This window comes from Geospiza fortis, unplaced genomic scaffold, assembly GCF_000277835.1.
Source record: "Geospiza fortis unplaced genomic scaffold, GeoFor_1.0 scaffold173, whole genome shotgun sequence".
NCBI lineage: Eukaryota > Metazoa > Chordata > Aves > Passeriformes > Thraupidae > Geospiza > Geospiza fortis.
The window spans coordinates 2,591,906-2,611,055 of record NW_005054334.1 but is presented as its reverse complement, the minus strand read 5'-3'; the positions used below and the strand labels follow the sequence as shown (position 1 = coordinate 2,611,055).

At 45.2% G+C, this 19,150-nt stretch overlaps 1 protein-coding gene across 1 annotated transcript in view; it reads left to right on the top strand.

Moving 5' to 3' along the window:
- The first annotated feature begins 6 nt into the window (after positions 1-6).
- Positions 7-19,150, top strand: part of CACNG2 (calcium voltage-gated channel auxiliary subunit gamma 2) — a 66,528-nt gene continuing 47,384 nt past the window's right edge. The window contains exon 1 of the mRNA XM_014307347.2: positions 7-985. Within this exon, the coding sequence (XP_014162822.1) occupies positions 775-985 (211 nt within the window). The 5' untranslated portion in view covers positions 7-774. The remainder of the gene's footprint in view (positions 986-19,150) is intronic.

Below are 19,150 nucleotides of genomic sequence, written 5' to 3'. Positions count from 1 at the left end.
GCCCCCCTCTCTCCTCGCCCACCTCCGCCGGGAGCGAGCGCCGCGGCTGTGCGGAAAAGCCATGGGAGGCAAGACCTCGGCACCTGTTCAGCTGAAATCAAGGGCTTACAGTATACTGGGCACTCTGGCTTGGTGGTAGGAGCGAGCAAAAGGAAGGAGAAGCAAGCAAGAAAAAGTGAGAGAGGATTGGAGCGACTGCCGCTGCCGGGAAAAAAAAAATAAAAACCCAAGGAAGATAACTGGGAAGGAAAAGGATTTTCATGGCGCAGGCTGCAGAGCTAAGCAAGAAGACTGAAGGTTGCATCTCTGCTCTTACAGTCTCTAACTGTCTAGGTCCAGATAATGAGAGATTGTGTTGAGGATGCTGCTGCTGCTCCCCTGTTCACTGTGGAAGCCATCTCCAAATTAGCCATTACATATGGAAACTGGAGACCAGAATTTTAGAAAAAGGGATTAAGGCGTCTCATTTTGGGGGGGGTTCTCTCTTTATTTGTTTGGTTTTTCTTGGTTCTTTTCTCTCTTCTTTTTTTCTTTTTCCTTTTTCCTTTTTTTATATTTCAACCAGAACGTTTCCGATTTAAAAGGCAAGCCTCTTCCCGTGTGGTCTTTCTAATTTACACTCTTTTCCGTGGGCTTTCTTACCTCCCTTTTTTGATATCTATCTCTCTCTCTATACCCATTATATTATTAGTCGGAATTATTATTCTTTTATTTTATTAAACACACACACCCCAAGAATCAGAAGGCGGTTGGGTATTTGTATAATGAAGAATTATGGGGCTCTTTGACAGAGGTGTTCAGATGCTTTTAACCACCGTTGGTGCTTTCGCTGCCTTCAGCCTGATGACCATAGCTGTGGGGACCGACTACTGGCTTTACTCCAGAGGGGTTTGCAAGACTAAAACTGTCAGTGAGAACGAAACCAGCAAAAAGAACGAGGAAGTCATGACCCATTCTGGATTATGGAGAACCTGCTGCCTAGAAGGTATTTGATTCTGGACCTCCACACCCCCCCCCACCCCTTCTTCTCCCACCACCCCACGTTTCTCCCTCCTCCCCCCAATAAATCCCTCCACATTCCACCATTTTCTCACTTCATTCCTTTTGTGGTGGATTGAGAGTGGTGGGCTCAGTTACTCAGAGCACAGAGGCAAGAAGACAGGCAAAACATTCACTGTTCTGTTCCCTTCTCCTTCTTTCCCACCCTCCCCACTCCCACCTTCTCCAAAAATTCACTTCCTCCCTCCAACTAGAATGATGTGTGTGTTACAAAACCACCAAGAGATCCTTTCAAAAAGCAACTGTGCAGTCTGCCTGTCTTCAGCTTGTTTGTATTGCCTGGGTAAGCAATGCCAAAATGCTGTGTTATTGCCGTGCTCCGACTGCAACCAGAGAGTGAAATAATTGCTCTCTTTGCAAGGCTTATTTGCAAAGACAAGACTGTGAGTGAGGGGCAGTGTGGGGAGGAGGTGATTGCAAAGCACTTTGGATGCAATTTAGTTCACTTTAGTAAGGAAAAAGAGAGAAAGGGAAGCAACCGTGTTATATCCAAAATGTCTCATACAGAATGATACCAGTCATCTGAAACAGAGTTCAGAGCATTTTGATACGTCTGTAGGCAACCACATCTCACTGGGCTGGATGCAGAGGGGTCTATGTGGCTGCTGATTGGTTTGATTTGGGGCTGGGGTTTTTCCCCAGTTTGTTTGTTTTTGGGAGGTGGGTTTTGTCTGGGGTTGGTTTTGGGGTTTTGGGGTTTTTTTTAAGGTTTATAGTAAAGGCTTAAAATAAACAAGTCTCTGAATGGAGAAATCAGCTGAAGTCTGATGTGGTGAAACTGAACAGCAACTCAGTGACATGTCTGATGACAGAAGAGACACCACTGCAGCCAACTTCTGGAATCAGACGTTCTAAAGGGAGAGGGAAAGAAAAGAGGGTCCAGTGATTTGCTTTTAAATATGTGTTGCTGAGTACTGCTATTGGCGTACATGTGGGCTGGGGAGGTGGTCTCCAGCCTGTGCTGGAGGGAGGGGGGCAAGCGATGTAAATGCACGGTTTGTGTTACACACGTAGTGAGGAGAGAGTGAGAGAACAGGAGCGCACATTAGAGCCCATTGTGAAAGCCCTGTTTGTGAATCAGCTCCCAGCTGGACAGTGGGCTGCCGGGGTTCATGGACATGCAGGGATAAGATCGGTGCCTGCCGGTGTCCACCGGAGCTGGGTGTGCCTGGAGCTCCCTGTCGGGAGAGAACGGCAAGTGGGTACCGCAGAAATGATTTTCTTAACCCGGCACTGGGAGATGGAAGGCAGGGGAAGGGGGAAATAAACTATGTATGTTTTGATGTCTCTCACCAAAGAAAGCTAAAGCTGCTGTTTGGAAATGGTTGTGTCCAGGAAGAAGCATGAATTTCCCCCCCATTCTTGGTGCAAATGGTTGAGTGATGGCTGGACATGTTTTGAATAGCTAAGTGACTTCATTGAGCGATGGTCTATTTGACGCATACTGCATTTAGTGCCCTTTGTCAACCCAAACTGCTGCCTTTTAACATATCCTGCAGAGGAGCTCTATGCTGAATACTATATGCTGTATCCACGCCAGAAAATCAATAGCAGTAAATTAATGGGGGATGTTTTAAACACACTTGCTCATACACACGCACAGATTTCCTGTAAATAGATAAATACATAGAGGTATATATTAATAAAAAATGAAAAGCCTTTCACACAGATATTCATTACAACCAGGGAAGGAGACATCTCCTTAATTAAAAATTAATGAGAGAGAGGGAAAAAAAAAAAGCCCAAATGCAAAGCCATGCAGGGAAGAGAGGCTGCAGGGATGAACTCCCTTCCTGAGCCGTGTCCCCAAGCTGGAGGGCGGAGGGAGGCTGGGGTTGAGACAGAAGGTATGAGGACCCCAGCCAGGAGAGACAGTGAATTCAGATCATGTCTATCTGCCCACAGAGCTGTACCCAGAGGGACACGGTCTGAGGGGGAGGAGGAAGGGGCGGGTGAGGTTTGTCAGATTGGAGGAGCTCAGGGCTCCTTCTCCTTTACATCTGACAGGACCCCACAGGCACTGTTGAGAAGTGGCTTGCATGGCAAAAGAATGTGCCAGGATGCTTCCAATTAAAAGCTTTGAAATGCCCCCAGCCCCCACAATGTTGTGCTGCCAGCCCAGGTCCCCTGCCCTCCCTGCTGATGCTCTCCAGTGGGCTAAAACACTCATAGCCCTGCATGAACGGCATGAAATTCAGCCTGAGCACAACCTGCACGGCCCTGGCAGGGTGCTCTCACTCACCCCACATGCGTGGGGGTCAGGCTGGCCCAATCCCCCCAGCCCCCCAATGCTGGGCAGCACAGCAAGTGGGGTAGGAGGGTGCAATGCACCACAGGGGAGCTGAGCCCAGCTCTGAGTGCCTTCCCTGAGGGCACAGGTTGCACTAAAACTTGGATAAAGACTTGGTTTCAAGACCATCCCCATGGGCACACGCTGAGAAGGGCCTGAGCATGGATTTGCCTCGTGAGGTGGCACAGCATAGGTTTGGCTGCTGGGATGTCTCTGCTTGGCTTCCCGCAGCCCCAGAGCCTGCATGGGGTGGTGGCTGGTGCTCCCTTGGTCCCAGGACAGCACAGCCAAATATCCCCACCAGCCCTTGGATGGCAGGGCTCTTACTGTCATGTCTGATCAACTTAGTTGGGGGATATCTTCTTTCTTGTCATAAGGAATCAGAACAGTGTCCCTGGTTGGTTCCCTCTCCCTGGTGAAAGCTTCCTGCTGGTGAACAGGAGAGAGAAGGATGCAGCAAAGACTCCTTTCTTCCATGATACATAGAGTGGGTAGATTTGTGGAGGAAAGAGCTTCGTCTCAGGAGGCTGTAAAAAGGACAAAAACCTTGAGTCTGTGCACAGCCTCCCCACGGTGTGGCAGAGGCACCTGATAAAGGATGTGGGCCAAGCACTCTTCTCCCTGGGGTAGATGTAAGGGCAGGTCTATAGGGTGAGGGAGGTGGTGAAGAGGAGGGCAGGAGGCTTTGTAACAAGAAAATAATCAAAGGAGGAGTTCAAACTGCCATCTGCTACTGGTAGGAAGCCTCTGATAATGTTGCCTTCATTTCTGGAAACTTGAAGGAATGCTGGCATTAGTCAACACTGTAGGCTGTCAGAGATAGTGGACACCTCATGTTCAAGTTATCATACCAAATTGTCTTTTCTCTTCTTGGCCAAGAGATCCAGTAGCAAAAATGGATGTGAGTACTTATCTTGGGCTCCATGCACAGATACATTTTTGTCAGAATTGCAAACTCCTCTTGGAGAATTTGGTTCCCAGGCTTTCAATTTTTGGGTTTCCCTCTCTTCAGTCATTCTATTCCCTACAATGGACTTTTAGTCAGCACTTTCAGATCTTTGTATTATTTCAAAGGAGTGTAATTTGGGATGTTCCTCCTCTATTGGGATTTCTTTCCCCCCTTTCTTGTGTCCCACAGTGAGCCCCTGCTCCATAGTGGGACTCAAGCAGACAGGTGGTGTCAGTTCACATTACTGCAGATCATGCTTCTGATTTTTTCCTTAATCTTCCTCCAGATGATTCTCTCTTAGACTTTGGGGTTGCCCAAATATGTCTCTGGGCCATTTAAAAGTCTCTGCCTTTCAAGAAAAATGGTTTTCCTCAGCCCTTTAACTGTATAGCACAAAACACAAACGAACACTGAACAATTGAGATCTACAAGCTCATGCCCCACATGGATGCTGCACTTCTTACAACTTCGAAATGGCTGCGGATATTCCAGCCTAATTCCTTCTTGGCACTGAATGTTTTAAAACCACTTTTTATTATGAGTGATGCCCTGTCTAATTCTTTCATTAGCTCCTGTAGATCTCCTACAGGATCTCAAAAAGTGAGGGACGATGCCTTATCAGGGTCTTATGAAGCAAGCAAATGAAATGTATTTCGTATCTGTAGGTTATTGGTTTTGTCATGTTGTCATTATTATTAAGAAACAGATAGGTCTGGGAGGCTTTTGTACTGAGAAGGCGGGAGAGAAGAGTCCAGGGCAGGCAGGCATGAGTGATGCACATGGGGTTAGACATCCCTGTAGATCTGACTGGTGTGAAGGCAAGTAATTGAATGGATGTTGGTGGAGAAAATAATTCCTGCCTAGAGACCCTTCCCAAGGAGAATTAATGAGCTGGTCTGTTCCCTTTCCAGCTTGTTATATCCAAACAATGCATGAGAGCTAAGTGCAGATCCAGTGTTTGCAAAAATGAAGAGCTGACAGCAAAGTGAGGCAGGGCGAAGGCCGTGGACAAGCTTCTGCCAGACAATTCTGGCGCTGCGTCTCTTCCTCTCACTGCCTTCTCCCACTGCTGTTTGTTCCTGGTGCACCTCTTTCCTTTCACATCCATTTTATATGTGGGTTTTTTCCCTGTTTTCCCTCTTACTTTTCATGATTTTATTTCTTTCAGCTGTTGTTTCCTGTCAGTGTCCCTAGTTTTGCTCTCAGAATTGCCTGCCGTCCTACTTCCGAGGACCCACAAATCTACAAAGGGTCTTTTCCTTTCATCCTTGCTGACCTAATCCAAGGCCTTATCTGAAAATTCAGTGAGTGTAGCAGTAGATTAAATCAGGGTCTCCATGTCTTCACAGTTCAGGACCAGGAGCATCCTAGCCCAGCCGTGAGATGCAGCAGGAGGAAATGACCAGGCACAGAGCTGATTGTTGCTGGCATTGCATCTGATGGGGAAAAAAGGATTCAGAGCTGGACAGGCCTTGGGTGAAGAAGAAGATAAAGGATTTTAAAAAGTGGGGTGGCAGATGGTGAGGAAGAATTACTCAGGATCCCAGACTTGGGTGGGTTTGGTTCTCCTCTCAGCTTAAATTCACACCTGACTGAAGTCAGAGAAGGCAGGGATGTGAGGGGTTGAGACCTGCAAGCTCAGCTCCTTTGTAAGATCTGACAAAGAAATGCTGTTCCTCACTAGTGAGTTGCTAGAACAGACTTCTAAATTGCTTTTAAATTATGAATCTTCCTGCTGAGAAAGAGGAATGGGTTAATACTGTCCTGAAATGCACCAGAAATTGCCTTGCTGAAAAGAGTGAGAGTGAAATGCAGTGGGAGGGACATGGAGGTTCAGTGTGGCAGCAGTAATGTATAAAGAAATTACACAGAGACAGAACAAATGTCTCTTTGCCAGGGAGACCAGGAGCTATCCCTATCTAATGTTTCTCTTTTAACCCATCCCTTTCCCCATGCAGCCCTCTGTGCCCCCGTCTCACTTGGTTGCGGTTTGGTATGATCTAAGCAAGAGTTTTGGGGGAGGAGAACCACTGAGGTTTGACAGCAGAATCTCCATATTTATTTAATTTAAAAGCAGTAGCGAGGCGGTTGCCGGGGGGAGCAGGGAACATTTCAGGCTCTCAGATGGCTCTGCCCCCTGCCCCTGTTTTAAGAGCGGATTTCCAATCAAGCATACCCGGTTTATCCCAGGGGGAGCCCTCGCTGCTCCATTCTGTGCTGCTTCTCCCTTCCATATCGCACTCCTTGTCAGGGGATGTGCTGCTGCCTTCCTTTCACGGGCACGAAACCTTCCCCCTTGCAGGGGGCTCTCAAGGAGAGAAGGGGGCTGCTGCCAGAAGAATGGCTTACAGCAGGGTTCCTGCTTCATATCCTCCTTGCTCAGCCCCCAGTCCAAGGCAGCAGCCACCCAGTTAGGCAGCCACTGCTTAGGCATATGCAGAATGCAGTGTAAATACAATACACCTAAAAGTTATTTTCCCCGTGCCTATATAACCTCAGCTTTTTCCTTACCCTCCATCTTTGACTCATTCTATCCATCTCCATTTTAATTTGTTCTCATTTCCCTCCCCTGTTTTTCCTCTTTATTTTTCCCTTTCATCTTTATGTCTCTTCTGTGCTTTCTCTCAAAAGCATCTTCTCCTTCATTATTTCTCCCTGTTTGTCTCCAAGTTCTCTGAGGCCCATCCCCCTTGCTCTGTTATATTATCCTATCTTATATTATCCTATCCTCTGTTATGTTATCTTGTCCTTGCTCCTCTCCATCCCCTTTGCTGCTGCTGTCGCATTTATCTATCCTCTATCCTTTTCTCCCTGCCATTATTTCCCCATGTCTTTACCCAATCTTACATATAGTCATTCCCTCCAGCTAAAGGACCCCATTCTTTGGGAGCTGTGCTGCCTGTGTGCTCTAAATAAACACTTTTCCAGCCTCTTTCTGGGTGTCCTCCTCCTCCTTTCTCCAGCCAGTGCCCCCTCCTCAAAGCAGTGTATGACACCAGTTGCTGTCACTGTCTCCTCTTACTAGCAGCCCAGCTACCTCTGAGTGGGGTGAGACCCGAGCCCCTCCCTCTGCTCCCCTCATTGCTCACTGCCTGTGGTCAGTCCAAGCTCCCTCCACTTTGCTGCCTCCAACCTCCCATGGCCGGAGGGCTCACTGGCAGCTCAGCTGATGAGCTGGCTCATCTGCGTGCAGCCAGCAACTGGGCTGGAAGGAGCTCATGGCAGCCCTAAATGCCCTCCCTGGCAACCCTCAGACATGGATCAGGCCAGGATCCAAATGGAAAATAAGGGTCTCTCAAAGCCATAACCCTGGGGCAGTTGTTGTGCACTACAGTGAAGGATCTCCATTTGTCAGGGAGAAGAGTCTCAGCGAGCAATCGTCCTTTTTGAGCTGTTTTCAGGGGAATGATTTTCTCTGACATTCTCAGGAATACCTAAGCTGGGGAAGTGAATGGGGCTGGGGGCTCCAAGCCCCATGCTTGTCTGAATGAACCCCAGTGAGGAGGGGCAGAGGGTATCACTGGCTGGTGAGAAATGGGGGATTGTGTGCTATCCAGGGCTCTACGTGAACCGTGGTGACTCACTGGGTGCCAGAAACAGGTACACTGCTGTTAATGGTCTATTGCAGCACATGGCTGCAAACAGAAAACCCACCACCAGCAAGTCCCCAAGTATAAGGAGTGAAGCAAAGGGGACAGCAGAGAGTGCAGAAGTAGGGGTTATCCAAGGATGGGGTGTTGCAAAGTCAGAATAGGGTTCATAAAAGGGGCACAGGGACAAGGAATAGTAGGAAGGTTGTGTATGAAGGCTAGGCATGTTTGCCTGGAAAAGGAGGTGAACGAGAGGGAAAGTGATTGGATTGTGTTGAATAATGAATGGACTAGAGAAGGTGGATCAGTAGCTCTTGATTTCCCCATTTTGTAACACACAGACAAGAGGACCTGACATGAGTCACAGGAGACCCAGTTAGAGCTTTCTCATTTGATGCATATCAGGGCTGTAGAGCTCACTGCCACTGGAGCTCTCATGGCCAAGATTTTAACAACATTTAGCAAGCAAGTGGGCATTTACGACAGAGTTCACGAAAATTAAGCATCCTCCTAATGGATGTGAACCGCATTTTGGGTGTTTTGTAATTCGGCAATTAAGCCAGTCACCATAAAAAACTAGGATAACATTTCACAAGGGCAGTCTATCCCCTATCTGACTGCCATGTGGTTCTTGCCTCTTCCCTGAAACATTTGTCAGGGATTAAACAGAGCTCAGATTTACTTAGTCTGGCATTTCTTTTGTTTCTAGATGCTATGCTGTGCAGTTGCAATGTAAGATGCAAACTAGGCCTGCATTTCTGCTGGTGTCAATGACTGCCCTAATTTGACAAATTAACAGTGAGCTTAGGTATTTCTATCATATTTTGCTAGGAAGGATCTGGGATAGAGAGCAATTAAGAGCATATGGAATTAAGTGGAGTCCTTTTTCTTCACACCCCAGGGTATAAAGTAAGTAGCTGGCAATGAAGGTGCTATATATGTGCAAAGAATTATTATTGTTGAAGTCCCTGCTTCCCAGAAAGCAGTAGGCTTTGAGTCTCTTTGATGCTATCACAACTAAATTAGAAACAAGGGGGCCTCTTTCCTCCTGTATCTGTGGAAATGATGACTGCACTGGCATGCGATGACGTACAACACTGTAGTGTTTCTATGCACAAGAGATGGAGGCCCAGTTCTCCCCTCGTTGCTCTGATGTGACCTCGGTGACTTGGATGGAGCCACGCTGCTTACGCTGCCCGTGTAGGCAAGGGGAGAGTGAGGCTGAGGAAGGGCTGTGCGTGCTTCCAGCATCCATGCCCCCAAGGTCACCGCGTGGCCCTGCTCTGCCAGTGACGTACCCAACCAACCAGGGGCTAAATTCATTTCTAGTGTGAGTGGGTGTGACAGCCCCAAAGGTAATGAGATTCTGCATTTATTTATGCCAGCTGTTCACCAAGTCCAGCAGTTCCTCCTTTAACTATTCCCATTTTCATCATCTTTCACCCTCATTAGGAAAATTCGACTTGGCTGCTCTTCCTGTGGGGCAAAAATTCTCATACAGATTCCTCACCTTGGATGGGTGAGTGTGTAAAATGGCAGAGGTGACCATGAACTTGCTGGCATTCACGTTTCTCTTTCTCTTCTTTCTGCATTTCTATCTTTATCTGCACCTCTCTTTTTTATTGACAGCTTTCTGTCTCCCAGACCTGTTTATTCTCCTTGTGTTACAGAAAAGCTCTCCCATAAAATTCCAAACTACTCAATCAGAGTTTTCATATCAAGCCCTGCAGGACAGGTGAAATCCACTTCTCTTTCTGTGGCACAGGTGACTAAAGTATTTATACTAGCTTCCTGTCAAATCTATAACTCCCCAGAGAAGCATATGGACTTTATGCCGCATTTCCTATTCCCCCAGAGCATATATTCCTATCTTCTAGCTGTGAAAAACAGAAAATGAGGATGGTATACAAAAACTTGAGAATGCAATGTCATCCTATTCATGGGTAGGGATTTTTCTGATGTGTGTTTTTGCTAGAAGCAAACACCTATAAATTTCTGATTTAGCTTGTTGTATAAAGAATACATTCTGTCAAATAAAGAATAACACTATCCACCTCCGTTCCTTGGATTTTCTATCCCTTTCTGATTTTTCTCTTCCTATTTCTCAGTTTTCATTCTCCTTCTGAACATGATATTTTATTTTAGTGCTGGTTTTATTTTTCTCCTCCCACTCCTTCATAACAACATTTCATTCTTAAATTTGCTATCACTCAGGGAACTTCTCTCTTTCTTCAGGTCTTGTTTATATCACCAGTGTAGCTGCAGTGAGATGGATCATGCTTGAACACTGAATATTTCCCAAGTTTATGGTTGTGTTCATTCAGTATCACAGATCATTGTGAATCAAGCTATTTTTCATCCAACCCTATTTGCTGACTTCTGCAACCTTACTGTGACCTGTCCATTGTAAACAGTAAATTTCTGAGAACCTATTCCTGGAGCTTCATCTCCTCCTGAGGATGTTGCATAATATTTTTCTTTCTTAGTTCAATTTTTTTTCACCTTTGGTTTTCATTTTTCTTCATCCTCTTCATCATTCTTCTTCAGAATTCGCTGTTTCTTCATCTCTTCCCTTTTTTCCACATCATCTCTCACGTGTGGATTTTTCTCTTACAGTCCTAACACTTGATGATGTTTCCCCTCTTCCTTTTACATTTCCAGCCCATAGTCCTCCTGGGTAGGAACTAGTCCCCTTGATCCCATCCCATCCAGCCTCTTTGGAGAGGTGGTGGAAAAGGACTCACAACTAAGTCTGTTGAAATGTGCATGTGTGCACGTGTGCACACATGCATGTCCCTTCAGATATGATTGGTGATTAATTGGTATGAAAGATTGGTGTTTGAGATTAAGTGGTTTGCTTTTGACTCTTGCCTTTCAAGCAGCCATGAGGAGCCATTCCCAAATGTAGATGCCCCACAGAATTGTCTTCAGGGTACAGGGTCTCAAGGGACCAACCATCAGGAATTTCTGCTGCTTTGTTTTAGATTCAAGCATTGTCCTTTTCCTTAGGCTGAGGGTCATGGGTTTTTGAAGGGCAGTGGCAGAACCACGAAAGAAGGCATTTTTCTCTTGCTCATTTTTGAGTGAGGAGTGAATGAACTGTGATAAATATTTTTCTGTATATAACTAGAGCTGTCTCAAAGAAGTGGCAGAGGAAACAGATGGCAGAGGCCCTTTATAGGCAGCTGCTGTTGTCTCTTAAGGTGTCACCATCACAAGAAAAGTGGTTGTAATCGAGGAGCTTCAAGATGTGAAAGGACTGAAAGGACTTGAGCAGAAAAGAATGTCATCCTGCCTGAAGGCAGGTGGGAGGGGGACGGAAATCAAATATTCAGAGACAAAAAGTACATGGAATAGGTTGGAGCCACTATGAAGTTATACTGAATTTCACAACCACAGGATGGATGGTTTCCCTGTGTTTGGGATTTCCTAATTGGCCACAGACAGTAGGAACATTTTAAGCAGGGTGAAGAACTGTTTTAGTTTATTTTGGGGACAGCAAGAGGGGTTAGTGTCCAGCAGAAACAATTGAGTGAGAGACTGAGATCCCCACTGCACTGTGGAAATGCAGTTGGGCAGGAGTGAGGAAAGGTCCAGGAATAGCTATCTCCAGGCTCCTTTCTCCTCCAATTGCTTCCAAGCACTACTGCAGTGCATGCTTTTGGTATGGCGGATGCTACAGTTTAGTGTAGAAGCTTCTGTCCCAGATATTCCTCAAAATACCTGCCTGGAGCCCTATGATCTCAGTGTATGCAGCACAGAGAGAAATTGTAAGCTGACCTGTGAAATAACAGAAGTGGAGACAAGTAGCTGCTCCCTAAAAAACAACCAGGCTTTCGTTCCTTCATATTTTCCAGTCTTGGGGGGATTGCACAATGGGCTAGACCTCTAAGTCTTCCAAACATGGAATTGTTTTATCTTTCCTGTTGCCCATGTGTCTCCAAAAGTAGGAGCCATGTATTTCTTTCAAGGAAGAGAAAATACACAGAAAAAGTTCAATAGGAGAATATGGGAGGAAGCCTGGGAGGATGGTAGGGTCTCTCATGAAGTGCAAGGGTTTGGGGCAACAGAGCAGCCATGAACAGGCTTGCTGCTGGAGATAATTGGCGCTCAACATTGCACAGTGTCCTTTAGCTGAGGATTCCATTGGAACTGTACTCAGTAGCCTCAAAGGGAACAACTGCCAAGAGCAGAGCAGAGCAGTGCAGCTACTTTGCTGTTGGGAAAGGGAGAAAAAGAGAAAATAATATGTCTACCCTGCTGAGTGAACTGCAATGCAAGCAGCAGCACAGCACAAGAAAATGCATGGGACTGACAATTTTTCTAAATTTTGGGTGAGCACAACTCTTTCTCAATCATTGTTCCGTTCTTCCCCTCTTCATCCATCACTTTGTCCATCTGTTCACAGGGAAGCATAACTCAGGACAAGAATGACTTTCCAGGAATTAATTCCAGGGGCTGTCTAAGATCACAGGAGAAAGGTGTTTTTCTGTATGCTGCATCATTACAGCTTGGCCCACATTTACAGGAACAGTGAGGGGGAAAGCATTCAGAGCAAAGCAAGACTGTGAGAAAGAGCATTGTGACAATATAAAGGCACCAGGACCAGGGAGGACTTTTATTCTTCTGCAGAAACTGAAGGGATGGGTTGTTTCTGGAAGTAAACCAACTCAGCTATGGAGGAAAGCATCTCTGTGTGCTGGAAATGGAGGGACATTGGGGGCTGGAAGGGTCTGTGACAGCTGGAAAGCACAACTGGCCAGAAGGAAATCTTAGGCAAGAGAGGACCCAGGGCTTGGCCACAGTATGACAAGGGAAGGTGGTAATAGGAATGCAATGTGCATGCTGGAAGGAGATAATTGAGATACATGGTCTGAAAGAGGAAGATGAGTCAGAAAAAATTCTGGGACTCAGAGGTAGGAGAGGTTTGAATTGCTGAGAGAAGCAGGAGTATCAGATAGAGCTGATGGATGGAGAGACAGACCTCCTCATCCAACTTCTCTGAATTGTGGAATTGGATGGATTTTCACCTGCTGATGCCAATATCTACCACCACTAACAGCGCTCCCTCTCACTCCTTCCTGCCCCAGTCTGTGGGAGACAGAAGGATTCAGACACAGAAAGACTGGGCAGGATCAATCATATAGACAAACCAGTCTTGGACGTCCAGCAGTTTGGGAAGTGTGACCAGTGGTTTTTACTCCATACAGTAAAGTTTGAAAAAGGAAAGAAGAAACAAACTAGTTGGAGCATGACATTTTAGACTTGACTTAGTGATGCCAAGAAAGGCAGGCACAGCCACCTCATATGTTGAGGCTCTGTGCTGGTCTCATACTGGAAGCACATGAATTTGTCCTCCTTCTCGAGTCTTTGGGTACAGTTTTCATGGCAAAGAACCCATGTCATGGCTAGATTATCTTTGGTAAAGCACAGGAACTAACACTTAATGCTCTTCTCTGGCTGCTGTTCTTTGGTGGAGATTTTCTGAGAATTTTACCTTTTCTTGCCATTGTGCCATTGCAGCTGCACAAAAAATGCTTCACATAGGGTGGAAACACCTTTATGCTAGACACTGTGCACACAGAAAACTGTTGTCCCTACATCAAAGTGACACTCTAAGATGACAAATGGCATGTGAAAGGCAGCAAAGCAGAAGACAGCAAAAGTGTACAACTTGCTTCTGTGTTGTTGCTTTTGACATCACTAAGAGGGTATTACACCTAGAATTGACTTCATCTCCTTCTCCAGGCAGAGCAGAATGCAGAACAGACCCCTCCTGCCCAACACCAGGCACTGCCAGGAGGAGATTCCCAAATAACTCTAAACAAGCTAGCTTAGGTATTTCAAGTTCTAATGGGCACTCAAGTATGGTGCCCTGCACAGGCAAATTAGCTGTGCATCTGAGAGCCGTCAGGATGCAGTGCTTACTTCGGTGTGCAGATTCCAAAACCCATGCAAGGTCACATCCCATTGTGCCATGGGCACTTGTAGTAAGAGCCTCTCTCAGTTCTCAGTCCAAATCTAATTCCCATATCCCCAAAGAGGCATACCTAAGTGACTGGAGGGGTTTCCCCCATGCTTAGTAACCACAGGTGGTCTGAAATAAATGAATGATCCTATCTCATTCTGTCCCTATGGGAGGTGCATTGTGTTATTTGGGGTTCTGAAATGGAGCTTGGCCCAGACGTGTGTGCAAGTGCTTGAGAAGTTGGGAGCCAGAAGATGCCATCAGAGCTGGATTTCTCCTTTGCAGTTTTAGCAGGCAGGGCTGAAGGACAGAGAGACTAATCTCCATGTGACCTGCAGATCCTGTCCTTTCACATGAGGGCTGAAGCTTGCTGAAGAGGCAATGCTGGAATGCTTTTGCCCATGTGGTATCTGCCCTGGGGATACACAGCCACTTCTGTCTCCAGGGTTGTCACTTACCAGAGCAAAAATTCATTGGATTCATGACAAAACTGCAGGATTTACCAGCAAAGAAATAGTTTGTTCTCAAAATAAATAAAATCTGATCTGGAGGTGGTGATTTACTCAGACACCCAAGAGATCACTTATTTTGAGTATCTTGTTTAATTCTCACTGAGACTGCTAGTTTTGTCAATCTACATCTTAGTTTTCTCAGGGAAAAAAAAGTATAATATATTACGGGGCTTCTTCCCATAACAAAAATGAAGGAAAAGACTCAAGGAGAGGAAAGCTCTAGGCTCATCACTTCACTGAGCTGCACCACAGCAGGGACAGTGGTCAAACCCACATTCAAATAAATTCTTAAGACCTATGCGAAGCTCTTCTCTTCCTTGGGATCCACATGAAGAATTAGATCTCTGCAACAGATATACAGTCAGTAGCTTTTCCTAAATAATGAACTAATCAGAAAGACTAAAAATAGGCTGCACTGGAACATCAGTTCAGCCATTTGGAATGTAGAGCAAACAGCACTGAATGTGTTTAATGAAGTGAAAGAGCTTTGTTTTTAATCACTGAGCTATTGATAAATTGTTGATAGGTGATCAAATGTGGACTATGCTTTCAAATGTTGTGACTTTTTGAACCTGCCAAGACCCTCTTGAGCCACTCTTGATCCTTTCACTGCTAATGTAGTAAGACTTCCTGCCCTTTTCAGGACCTAAAATAACTGTAACGTCATCTTTTTTTTCCGGGTAACAAACATCTAGCCTCTGGGCCAGTGATCAATTTTCAAGACTAAATGTTCATAGTTGTACAAAATCAGACCCTGGGAACTGGGTCGGATATGTGAGAGAAGATGACAAGATGGGAGGCAGATCGGTTCACATCTCTACGTGCTGTTATCAGGATAACACCAGGGCATTAGATTAGGAGGATGGGGAGAGTGAATGAGGGAGAATCTGGTTTTCAATTGTACAGCAGCAAAACTTGAGTGGGGAGTCAGCATAGACCCTACAGCAAGGGAAGATTTCATTTTCATGCAGGGAAGGAAGTGAGCTGTATCCTCATGGGTGTTAAACCAAAGGAAGTAAAGGAAACTGAGGCTCTAATAGGAAATTTAGGTCTGTTGTAAGGTTTGAGAGAATACTATTGAACTAGTTTAGTTCACGACAGACCCGACTGGCTGTCCTAGATAGACTACATCTACCAGCATGTCTGGGTCATACTTGGTCCAGAATGACAGAGGAAAAGAGACTTAAGCAGAGTCCACATGTCCCTTTATTAATGTCATCCAGGATTTCCCCTATATATGGAATGTCTTCAGATAGAATGTAAGCAAAATTATTTGTTGTTTTGTGCTATTAAATGGGCTGAATCAACTGGAATGAATTTGAGGACTGACCCCTATGCACCTGCTCTGGCTGATGTATGCTCATACATCAGTGATCTTAGTAGGCAGCTTAGTGTGCACCTTGAAGCTATCTTTACTTTTCCTTCCAGTGGAGAAGAACCACAGTGTCTTTCTCACAGTCTGCAGGAAATCTCAAACCACATTTGAGATATAGTTTATACGCTGCAACAATTTTGTAACACTGGTTTACTTAGAGCACACAGTTCTTAGCATTCCTAGATTAATGTTAACGTGTCCCCCTCCCAAGGTGGGAGTACCTCATCCAACCCATGCTAAGTCAGTATAGCAATTAATTATCTGACTGACTATTTGTGCTCTGCTTATAAACTCATGAATTACTCAATTCCATCCTATTTGGAGCCAGGTTTTCCTTTTAACCTCAACTGCAAACCAGCTGTCCATCAATTGTGATGTGCTCATACCTTAGGGTGATGAGAGCAGCAGAAAAGCCTAAATGGGTTGCTAGAAAGTGCTACCAGTAAAACAGAGATGCATTTCATTAGTGTTGGGAGGATTGGCAGCTCTTTCATTGTATGAATCACCCAATGGGTGTGTTCCCAAAGCCAATTGGAGCGTGCCAGTTCAGTAGAGCCACAGTGAGCAATGCTGTGCTGCGTCATTCAGCATTCTCCAGTGAGTGATTAAATCCATGTCATTTGCCATAAATCAAATGTTGTCACAGGGTCAGTCCTGTGGGTCATGCTAGGTTATCGTGGGATTTTGCACTGGTTCTATCAGGTACTGCTGTGTCACACAGGTTTTTTCGAGGTCATGCTGGGTTCTTCAGATACCATCTCCTGAACTCATTGGGAGACTTGTTGGAGTGCATCAGGGGAATGATGAGAAGGGTTTGCTATGTAGCCTTCTACTGCACTGGGTTAAAGCTACTTCTCATGGCTGAAGTATTTCTTCTCTGGAAAATGTGCGTTTTTCCTCATTTATTACTTTAAGCAGACACTGTGACATTTGTGATTTTGCATTCCAAAACAACACCTGCCCAAGGCCCAAAACGAATAAGATCTAGTCTTGAGGCAGTGGTTTCCTTTTTTCAGACAGAAAGCATCATGCTATTTTAGTTAATTCTGTTGCTGTCTGACTCCATGGAGTCAGATCCTGCCCTTTGCTAACATTGCTGCACATTGGTGGTTTAAATTCCTGTTATCAGGAACACCCACATAGCCAGGAAATGCATAAGCTTTCCCTCAGTGAGGGGATGTGGCCAAAGGACGAACAGTACAAGACATTATCCAGGAGTCCCCTGCTACAGTGGTCCCTTGTTTTCAGTTAGGATTTAGTCAGGTATATGTTGCAACAGCCTTGAGGTACTCCAGCTTGTATCAGAGACTAAGCCAATCTCTTCTGGTCTGGTGATCAGAAAAACACAAATGCAGCACAGAGCCACCTTTAGCCCCCACACAAACTATCCTGCTTCAGACACCACTGAGAAAGCTGGAAATCCACAGCTTCCCTCCAGAAGTCACTTTGAATGGCATGAGTTGAAAATGTTGGATTTTTATGCACAGAGAGACTATTTTAGCATTTTTAAGGGACCATTATGGCCTCCTGTGAGGTCTGTGTGGTTATTTGAGAAGTAACTGATGCTTACTTTTGCAGAAAAGCAATGTAAGTATAGTCTCAATAACACTTTTAAACTCCTCAAAATAAATTTATTTTCCATGACACACATGGCCCCTCTAGAACAGAGAGTGGCAGATCATGGTCTGAAAGTTTTACTGGTGCCAATCAAGATGACATTCCCAACCCACTAGCGTCATCACTGGTCACGTAAACAAAGGCTAACAGATAAATTACTGAATGCAAGGTCCCAATTTGCAGCAGCAAAACCAATGCTGCTGGGTGAGGTTTCAGCTTGTGCTTTCCATGCATGCAATTGCTGTCCTCTGTTCAAAGCAATGGAAGCCATTCTGGTAGTGCGCGGTTTTTCACCCCTTGATGCTTTCCATCACCCAGTGTCTCTGAAGCACAAGAAAATACTCCCATGCCCATTCTACTTGTGGAAAATTTCAGACATGGGAAGGTTAAGTGGTAAGCCAAGTATACACAAAGACTGCAGCAGAGCTGAACTCACTTTTCACCAAGCCGTAAGTCCCTGTTAGATCACTCTGCCTTCCTTCCAAAATGCTGTTTACCTGGCCCCACTGCCTATCACACCATGGAAGGATATTGACTGTTTTCCAAGTGTGAAGTACACAGATGTTCTCTAAAGCTCCAGGGAAACGTCATGGATAGCAATCAGTAGCATATTAGAGCCAATTCAAACTCTATGGTACTTCTTTCAAGCTCCCAGATACTTTGAACATAGGAGGTCTCTGCTGGAGCCACACCAGATCTTGCTGGTCTTCTATTAGAGTCAGTGAGTGAGCCCAGAGAAATGTCATTCCCTCTGAAACTGAAATCAAGTTCATGTTTTCCTGAGCAGAGATATTTTAAGTCATTCATTATCATCTTTTTTTCCTCTGCGAACCAATGCGCAATTGATACTAAGAAGTTGTTAGAACCAAAGGGGAGAGAGAAAACATTGGGGTATTTTTCTTGCTGCAGTTGCAGGCTTACTTGGAACCTAAAAAAGGTTTTATTAAAAAAACAAACAATTTCTACAATGCTTTGAGTGAGAAGAAAACAGCAAGGGAGAAAAAGAAAAATAAAATCCATGCTGTTTAAGTCTTGGGCAGTGTCAGGAAAATAAGTAATGAAGTTGACATATTGTGTCCAATCCATGGCTACTAAAAGTGAGCATGAACTACTAATTCTTACATTCAGCAATGATGCATGTGAAGCTAAGACACTGATTATTTCATGTAGCCTTTGCGATGGAAGAGGAATCCAATACTGAATTCCTGCGTAGGTCCGTGACAGATGGTGTTTAACAGCAACAACAGGCACTCTGGGTATGTTTTCCCATGTCTTGCTGGATCCCAGCTTTCTCCTCAGGCTTTCCATATCAGTTGTAACTCACCTGGAGAAACTTTCAGGTGTGTTTTCCTATTGCAAAAGCAAGACGTGGAAATCCATCCACATTAAGTTGCCATCACAGCACAGTCTCATGTTTGCCACGTGATGCAGGCAAGGACATAATTTGGCATCTAAGGTGGCTTGCTTTCTTCCAAACACCAGCACATGGAATCATCACACAAACTTCCATTCATTTCTTTCTCCATCTGCCTGTCTGTTTTTTTTCTTTCTCATTCATGTTCAGCAGATGTCTTCAATTCCCAGACATGTTCCCAGATCTTTCCCAATGTCAGCTGTGAAGTTAAAAAGGGATTTTCTGAATTTGATTGATCAGGTTGTCACAAACCTGGCTAGGAGCCATTTGTTGGACACTAATCAGATTGCTGCTGCAGAATCCAGCTGCTGAGTTTCCAGCGTGCTTTCAGCCTCTGGAGTGTAAAGAGAGACGAAAGCACTACACCTAACTGGGC